An 8,610-nucleotide genomic window follows, 5' to 3' on the forward strand; every position below is an offset into this window, starting at 1 on the left:
CCTGGAGCTGCAGTGAGCAGCTCCCCTTGCCCAGCCCTGAGCCCTCCAGGCCCAGCCCAAAGCCCCCCAGGCGTGGGACACCCCCTCCCCTCCGTGGGCAGAGCAGGGGTCACTGAGCCCAGAGAGGAGCTGGGGAGCCTGGAGCAGTGTCCATGACAAAGCTCCCCGGGCCGCAGAGGAAGGGGAAGAGGCTCCCCTCCCTCCTCTTCCTCCCTCCCGCGAGGGGATTTTGCAGCCAGGTAAACACAGGATGTTGATGAAACAGGGCTGGGCAGATTGGGCAAGCTGGGAGTCAGCAGGAGCTCCAGGCAGCTCCCAGCGCCTGGAATGGCCCTGCAGCCTGGAAAGGGCAATGCCAGAGCCCCTGGCACCTTCCTGTGCTCATAACAGAGCCCCTGGCACCTTCTCTGCCCATGACAGAGCCCGTGGCACCTTCTCTGCCCATTCCAGAGCCCCTGGCACCTTCTCTGCCCATGACAGAGCCCCTGGCACCTTCCTCTGCCCGTGACAGTGCCCCTGGCACCTTCCTCTGCCTGTCCCCAGGGTCACAGAGCTCCCCTGCTCACAGGGAGAGGCAGCATGGGCTGGTGGCCAAAGCCAGGGCAGGGTGAGATCCCTCAGGTGACCCTTGGAGTCCCTCGGGTGATCCTTGGGATCCCTTGGGATCTCCTCACAGGCTGAGCTGAGCTCAGTACCGAACCCTAAAGTTCAAGCTTTGACACCCAACGCACAGCAACCGTGTGGCACCTCCTGTGTCCCTCTGGGCACTGGGGACATGCAGGACACGGGGATGAAGGGACACATCCCCTAGGATTCCACACAAAATCTTGGGATGGGCACCCGGGCACCAGCTGAACACGGCCGCGTTTGGCTCCCGACACAGAGAAGGGGCCACAGCCCAGCCCAGCCTGTCCTGGGGTGCAGGTGCCCCAGACGGAGCCGGAGTGGAGGGGCAGGTGGCGCTGTCCCCTCCGTGTCCCCCGTGTCCCCGTGTCCCTCGGGGCGCTGCTGCCATCTGCCGGCAGGCTCCCGCTCCTGAGCCCGGCCTGGGGACGCTCTGTGGCCGCGCTGTCCTGTGTGCCCTCCCCGGCGCTGCGGGACCGCGTGCGGCTCCAGGCCGGACACCCCAAGGTGCCCCCAAAGCCTCCCTGCTGCCCCAAACCCCAAAACTGCTCCTGGAACGGCTGATTGTCACCCCCATAACCCACTCCTGGGCTGCAGCTTTCTCCCACACCAACCCCACCCCAGCCACCCTCCCTGCCCTCTTGTTCTCCATGTGGGATGGGATGGAGTGGCCTCTGCATCATCCGCTTGGAGCAGGGGCAGGATCAGGCCCTTGGCTGCAGGACTGGGGGGACAGCAGCTCTGCTGGGCTGATTTCCCCAGGGAACATCCAGCTCCATCCCCACAGGGCTGCTGGATAAAGCTCACCCCAAGATGATTTCCTGCTCCATTCCCATCCCCTGGGATTTGGGATTTGCTGAGTCCCCTCCTCCCTGGGACAGCCCAGCACATTGGGAGCCTCTTCCCACGGCCTCCCTGGCCCTCCTGGCCTTTGCAGCACCCCTGGGAGCAGCACATCCCGGGATAACCATGGGCACTGTGCCTTGCTGGGTGTGGGGACACCAGTGACACCCTGCACATCCTCTCTGCATCCCACGGCGCTGGGAGCAGCCTCAGTGGGGTGCTAGAGGGCGTTTGCTTTTCGGATCCATCAGGAACTGGGAATGAGGTTTGGGAGAGGCAAATCCCCGAGCCTGTGTCCCCACAGTGGCCCTACAAGCTCATCCCACCGCGGGCAGATGGAGCAGAGCTGGAAAATGCCCAAACCCACGGGCAGGACTGCGCTGCAGCTGTCCCCGGTTTGATTCTCACAGCAAGGCCAGGCAGTGTCTGGCGGGTTTTCCATGCGCTCCATGCCCCTGCCCACACACAGGAAGGCTGAACAGCTCCGATCATTCCCGCTGGGAATGCTCCCCAGCGTGCGAGCCCTGCAGGCTCCGTGCCTGACGCCCACGGGAGCAGCAGGAAGTTTTAGTGCTCAGTTTTAGCCTAAAAGGGAGTTTTATTCCCTGAGCCCTGCACAGAAAAATTGGGAAGAATTAACCCGCTCAAGGGGTCCAATATCAGCCCAAAGAGCCAATATCAGTTGTGCTGAAAGCTCGCTGCTCAGAGGGTTCGCTCTGAATTCCAGAGAAACCAGGTGTGTGCATCCGCCCGCCTCCAGCATTCTCTTGCTTCTAGAAAACCATTCCCACCAAGCCCCTCAAGCAGAGACTCCCCCACCAGCGCTGCCCACGCTCTCCAAACACCCTCCCCAAAATCCGCACCCCGTGCCCAGCCCATCACCATCCCCTTTCCGTCCCCTTTCCCCCCAAACCCTCTGCCCACCACTCACCGCGGGGGAAACGCCAAATCCTCCTGCCATCCCCACGGCTCCCCTGGCGCTCGGCTGGGCTGGCACGGCTCCCCCGCCTCCGCCGCACATTTGGGCAGCTGTGGGGCGGCGGGGCCCGCCCGGTGCCCCGGCAGCAGCGCTGACATCAGCGCGGTTTCCTGCCCGTGCCGCCGAGCCGTGCGCGCAGCCCCGAACGCCGGGAGCCTCCTGCAGACCCCCCTGCCATGGAGTCCGTGGCCCTGTACAGCTTCCAGGCCACGGAGCAGGACGAGCTGCCCTTCCAGAAAGGGGACACGCTGAAGGTACCAGCCGGGGGGGGGTTGGGTGATGTTGCTTTGTGGGACGGATGTCACCCGGCCTATGGTGACACCGGGCCCACGGTGACGCCGGTGCTTTCTTTGTCGCTGATTTTTATGTTTCTGGGGCTTTCTGTGGGATATAAGGAGCCAGCCTCGAGGATTTGGGAGTGTGGAGTAGCATTCCCTGCTTGCCTGTGCCACCAGGCACAACTTCAGAGAAGGACGTCCCAGCTGGGACATGGCATGTGGCCTCTGTGGGTATCAGGGCCACCAGCTGTGCTCTGTGGCAGCCCCTGGGGCTGGGACACGTTTTCCCTGTCCAGGGGGAGCACTGGAGGTCACAGGGATCCAGCATCGTGCCCGAACACCTACCCAGGCACTGGCAATGGGGTGGGCCCTTAGATGCCACCTGGGAATCCCAAAAAGCTCCAGGGGGCAGAAGAAAAGCTCAGAACATCCCTGGGGGGCAGCAGCCCTGCCATGGGAGTGAGGGCCCCCTCCCTGCCCATGTGCTCATCCCTCTCAGGCTCCTCCCAGCACCCTGTAGCCCCCCGGGGGGGACAGGGGCACATCCCAGCTGGCACCCAGAGCCCCGAACCCTCCGTGCCATCCCTGCCTCCCGCCGTGTTTCCCCAAGCCCTGGCCGGGGTTTCGGATCCTGTTGTCACAGCTGTGCCGGCCCCGGGCCCTGCGGGGGAGGCTGGAAAATGTTGTTGTCACACGGAAGCGGTGTCAGCACCCACTGCCACCGTCCCCGGGGACACCGGGGCCTGGCTCCCGTCCTGGGACAGATGCCACCCTCTTCCCTGGGCAGGGGTTTGGGAACACACCAGGCACCTTCCAGCTCTGTGACCCCAGAGTGTGCCAGCGCTGCCAGAGCCCCCTTTGCCCCAGGGATGGTTGGGGGGTGCTGTGGGGTCCGGGGCAGCAATGGGGTCCCACTCATCCCCTGGTAGCCAGGCTGACGCCTCCCTGCTCCTCTCCCCCCTCAGATCCTCAACATGGAGGATGACCAGAACTGGTTCAAGGCTGAGCTGTTCGGCCGCGAGGGCTTTGTCCCCAAAAACTACATCAAGGTCAAGCCACACCCGTGAGTACCATCCCAGCAGCCAGGCAACAATCCCAATTCCCAATTTACAACAGGCCAGGGTAGTCCCACACTTGGGGAAATCCCACATTTGGGGAAACTGAGTCACAGAGATGGGGGGGTCAGTGCCAGTGCCAGCACAGCCCGAGGGGACAGGAGGCAGCAGCACACCCACGTACCCCCAAAAATCCAACCCTCACACCGAGCTGCCGCTGAATAAATGATAATTGGGGAACAACAAAGCGTTATGGGATTATCACTGCATTAAACACAATCCTATTAGCACGTTATTAAAGCCCAGCCTAATCCATGGCTGATTGAAGCTGTGTTTGATACATCCTTAGCCCCTGGTAAATCACATTTCAGTGGCAGAGCGAGCGCGTGGGCTCGGGGCAGCCCGGGGCTCATCCCGCTGCTTCTGCAGCTCGGGATAACAACCATGGCATGGATGAGACACAGCCTCTCCTGCAGCACCTGCAGCGCTGGCTCTGTGCTGAGCTCCCTGGCTGATCATTCACCGGGCAGCTCTTACAGCAGCAGGGAATCTTCCCGGCCCAGGGACCCGAAACACCCTGAGATAAATACCCTGAAATAAATACTCTGAAATACCCTGAGATAAATACCCTGAAATACCCTGAAATAAATACCCTGAAATATCCTGAAATACCCTGAGATAAATGCCCTGAAATGCCCTGAAATACCCTGAGATAAATACCCTGAAATAAATACTCTGAAATACCCTGAGATAAATACCCTGAGATAAATACTCTGAAATACCCTGAGGTAAATACCCTGAAATACCCTGAAATACCCTGAGATAAATACTCTGAAATAAATACCCCGAAATATCCTGAAATACCCTGAGATAAATACCCTGAAATGCCCTGAAATACCCTGAAATAAATACCCTGAAATGCCCTGAAATACCCTGAGATAAATACCCTGAAATGCCCTGAAATACCCTGAAATAAATACCCTGAAATGCCCTGAAATACCCTGAGATAAATACCCTGAAATGCCCTGAAATACAGGCTGGGACACGGGGACTCTGCTCCTGCGCTCCTTTGACATCAGGCCGGGTTTACCCTGGCACCGAGTGGGATTTCTGGTGGGATTTCTGCTCCCACCAGGAGGGGCCAAGGGGCGCCCAGAGCAGGAGGGCGGGCACAGCGCAGGTGACAGGATGCGGGGGCGGCTGTCGGTGACGCGGAGGGGGCAGCGCGCCCGCAGCGCCCTGCGGTGCCCCCCAAAATTCCGGGATGGAGCAGGAGGGGGAGAGCAGGGAGGAACTGCCCGGGGAGGGTCGCAGCCCCCCGAGGAGCCCGATGCAGACCCCTCGCCCGGAATCCCGGTGCCATGCGGGGCTGGGGGTGCCCGGGGGTGCCCGTGGGGCTCAGCCCGGTGCCCCTCGCAGGTGGTACGCGGGCAGGATCTCCCGGCACCTGGCAGAGGAGCGGCTGCTCCAGCGCAACCACCTGGGAGCCTTCCTGATCCGCGACAGCGAGAGCGCCCCGGGCGAGTTCTCCCTCTCCGTCAGGTAAAAAAGTGCCTTGGGGACAAGCGGCAGGAGGGGAGGGGTCCCCGCAGCTTTGGGGACACCCTGGTGTGTGCTGGGGAAGGGCTGAGCACCCTGCCCTGCGCTGGCCACCTCGGAGGGGCTGCGGAGCCCTCAACACATCAGCACGGCCTCGCACGGGACCTTCCCCTCCTTCCTCTCCTCCACAGCTCCGCCTCCATCCCCGCTGCTTCCTGCTCCCTGCGCCGCTGCCCTCGCAGGGACACCCCCTAAACACGGCATCCCCAGGGGTGCAGGGCTCAGCATCCCCAGGGGTGCAGGGCTGAGCATCCCCAGGGATGGAAGGTTCAGCATCCCCAGGGATGGAAGGTTCAGCATCCCCAGGGATGGAAGGTTCAGCATCCCCAGGGGTGAAAGGTTCAGCATCCCCAGGGGTGAAAGGCTCAGCATCCCCAGGGATGAAGGGCTCAGCATCCCCAGGGATGGAAGGCTCAGCACCCCAATAATGAAAGGCTCAGCATCCCCAGGGATGGAAGGCTCAGCATCCCCAGGGATGGAAGGCTCAGCACCCCAATAATGAAAGGCTCAGCATCCCCAGGGATGGAAGGCTCAGCATCCCCAGGGATGAAGGGCTCAGTATCCCCAGGGGTGAAAGGCTCAACATCCCCAGGGATGGAAGGTTCAGCATCCCAGGGATGGAAGGTTCAGCACCCCAATAATGAAAGGCTCAGCATCCCAGGGATGGAAGGTTCAGCACCCCAATAATGAAAGGTTCAGCATCCCCAGGGGTGGAAGGCTCAGCATCCCCAGGGATGGAAGGCTCAGCATCCCCAGGGATGGAAGGTTCAGCATCCCCAGGGATGGAAGGTTCAGCATTCGCAGGGATGAAGGGCTCAGCCCCGGCTGTACAACGGGCAGAGCCTGTCCCCGGGGATGTCACCCCTGCCCCGCCCCGGCCTGGGGATCAGGGGCCGGCCCCAGCCCAGCCAGGCACTTTCTCACCCTTTTAATCCCTAATTGAACGTTTTGGGCGGTTTTTGTCGCTAATGAAAGGGAGCCGGGCTCTCTGTGCCGCGTCACCGCAGCGCAGCCGGGTCCCGCCCCTGCCCGGGGCCCCCCAACCTGTCACCCCAGGCACGCCCTGCGAGGTGACAGCCGGGGACATCCTGCCTGCCTGCCCGTCCTCCTGCAGCACAGCAGCACAATCCCAGCCTCTGCAGCCCTCACCACACCTGCCCCAGAGGTGGCCCTGGACAGAGCCACCTGCCCTCCATGTGGCTGGCACCCCTGAGTCCCCACTGTGCCAGGGCTGGGCACGGAGCTTTGGCTGCCTCTGGGGTGATTTGCAGCAGGGCTCAGCTGTGGGTCCTCATTGCAGGGCCAGGAGTGACCCCAGTGCCACCATCACTCCCACCATGGCAGGAGGGCTGCAGTGAGACCCATGGGCTCACCCCAACCTTGCCAGCAGCCCCAGGCTTTACCCAGCTCAGGGGATGCTGCCAGGATGTCCCCAGGGTGATTTCCATCCATCCATCCATCCATCCATCCATCCATCCATCCATCCATCCATCATCCATCCACCCATCCATCCATCCATCCACCCATCCATCCATCCATCCATCATCCACCCATCCATCCATCCATCCATCAATCCATCCATCCATCCATCCATCCACCCATCCCTCCATCCATCCCTCCATCATCCATCCCTCCATCATCCATCCATCCATCCATCCATCCATCCATCCATCATCCATCCATCCATCATCCATCCATCCATCCATCCATCCATCCATCCATCCATCATCCATCCATCCCTCCATCATCCATCCATCCCTCCATCCATCCCTCCATCCTCCTTCTGCAGCTACGGGAAGCAGGTCCAGCACTTCAAGGTGCTCAGGGAGAGGAACGGCAAATATTTCCTCTGGGAGGAAAAGTTCAACTCGCTCAACGAGCTGGTGGATTTCTACAGGATGACCACGATCGCCAAGGAGCAGCAGATCTTCCTGTGGGACGAGGACCAGACCCAGGAGGTACCACCATGGGTGGGGCTGAGGGTCCCAGACCCCTGTGTGAGCCCCCTCGAGGCTCGGTGTCCCTGCAGAGGGACAGGGACAGCCCTGGCTGGCACCTTTGGCTCAGGGGGGTGAGGAGCAGGAGAGGGGCAGCAGCCTGGGACAGGCAGTGCTGCAGGGAGGAAAAGCCCCTGGAGCAGCTCAGAGGGGCAGGGCAGGGCAGGGCAGGGCACACATCCCTGTCCCTCGTGCCAGGGGTGATGCCCAGGCAGGTGGCAGAGCCAGGACAGGGCACAGCCAAACTCCAGCAAAGCCAGACCCTGGGGCAGTGGTGTGAGGGTGGCAAAGCTGAACTTTGGGAGCTGGGATGGGGAAGGCTCCAGCACCTGGAAGGAGCTGGGAAGGAGAGGGTGCCAGCTGCCTCCCTGGGCACCCATCTTGAGAGATGGGGAGAGTCCACTCCACTCTCTCCTTTCCTTGCTTCTGTCTCTCCAAAGCAGGGATCCCAAGGCTCCTCCTCATCCCGTGGTGGCACAGCCTCCCCACCAGGACCCGGGCAGTGCCACCCAGTGCCAGGGGCTGTGAGATGGGGACCCCTCTCCTCCCACCAACCCCGGCCCTCGGCTCCCCTGCAGGTGAGGAGACCCCGATTTGTGCAAGCCCAGTTTGACTTCTCAGCCCAGGAGGGCTCCCAGCTGCCCTTCCTGCGTGGGGACATCATCGAGGTCCTGGGCTGCCCCGACCCCAACTGGTGGCAGGGGAAGGTCTACGGCCGTGTCGGGCTCTTCCCACGGAGCCACGTCCACCCCATCCACAAGTGACCTTCAGGTGACCATTGAGTGACCATCCATGAGTGACCTTCAGGTGACCATCCACGAGTGACCATCCACGAGTGACCATCCATGAGTGACCATCCACGAGTGACCTTCAGGTGACCATTGAGTGACCATGCAGTGACCATCCACGAGTGACCATCCATGAGTGACCTTCAGGTGACCATTGAGTGACCATCCACGAGTGACCTTCAGGTGACCATCCAATGACCATCCATGAGTGACCTTCAGGTGACCATCCACGAGTGACCATCCACATGTGACCTTCAGGTGACCATCCAGTGACCATCCATGAGTGACCTTCAGGTGACCATCCAGTGACCATCCACGAGTGACCTTCAGGTGACCATTGAGTGACCATCCACGAGTGACCTTCAGGTGACCATTGAGTGACCATCCATGAGTGACCTTCAGGTGACCATCCACGAGTGACCACCCACATGTGACCTTCAGGTGACC

At 61.4% G+C, this 8,610-nt stretch overlaps 1 protein-coding gene across 3 annotated transcripts; it reads left to right on the top strand.

Annotated features, from left to right (window-relative positions):
- Positions 1-2,622: 2,622 nt before the first annotated feature.
- On the top strand, positions 2,623-8,139 carry GRAP (GRB2 related adaptor protein). Of its 3 annotated transcripts, none has more exons than XM_058035705.1 (5): positions 2,623-2,700; positions 3,690-3,787; positions 5,199-5,321; positions 7,168-7,336; positions 7,816-8,139. In XM_058035705.1, the coding sequence occupies exons 1-5, from the start codon at positions 2,623-2,625 to the stop codon at positions 8,137-8,139; spliced, it is 792 nt and encodes a 263-aa protein (XP_057891688.1). The 3 variants fall into 3 exon arrangements, with proteins under 3 accessions (XP_057891688.1, XP_057891689.1, XP_057891690.1); XM_058035706.1 differs by having other exon boundaries at positions 7,954-8,139; XM_058035707.1 differs by lacking the exon at positions 5,199-5,321 and having other exon boundaries at positions 7,954-8,139.
- The last annotated feature ends 471 nt before the right edge of the window (positions 8,140-8,610 follow it).

The sequence above is a fragment of the Melospiza georgiana genome, chromosome 16, assembly GCF_028018845.1.
Source record: "Melospiza georgiana isolate bMelGeo1 chromosome 16, bMelGeo1.pri, whole genome shotgun sequence".
Taxonomy (NCBI): domain Eukaryota; kingdom Metazoa; phylum Chordata; class Aves; order Passeriformes; family Passerellidae; genus Melospiza; species Melospiza georgiana.

Excerpts from the sequence above, each read along its gene's own strand:
- GRAP (XM_058035705.1), top strand. The coding sequence starts at position 2,623 with ATGGAGTCCGTGGCCCTGTACAGCTTCCAGGCCACGGAGCAGGACGAG. Across the intron at positions 3,788-5,198 it reads ATCAAGGTCAAGCCACACCC|GTGGTACGCGGGCAGGATCT; the intron begins GTGAGTACCATC and ends TGCCCCTCGCAG. Across the intron at positions 5,322-7,167 it reads GAGTTCTCCCTCTCCGTCAG|CTACGGGAAGCAGGTCCAGC; the intron begins GTAAAAAAGTGC and ends CTCCTTCTGCAG.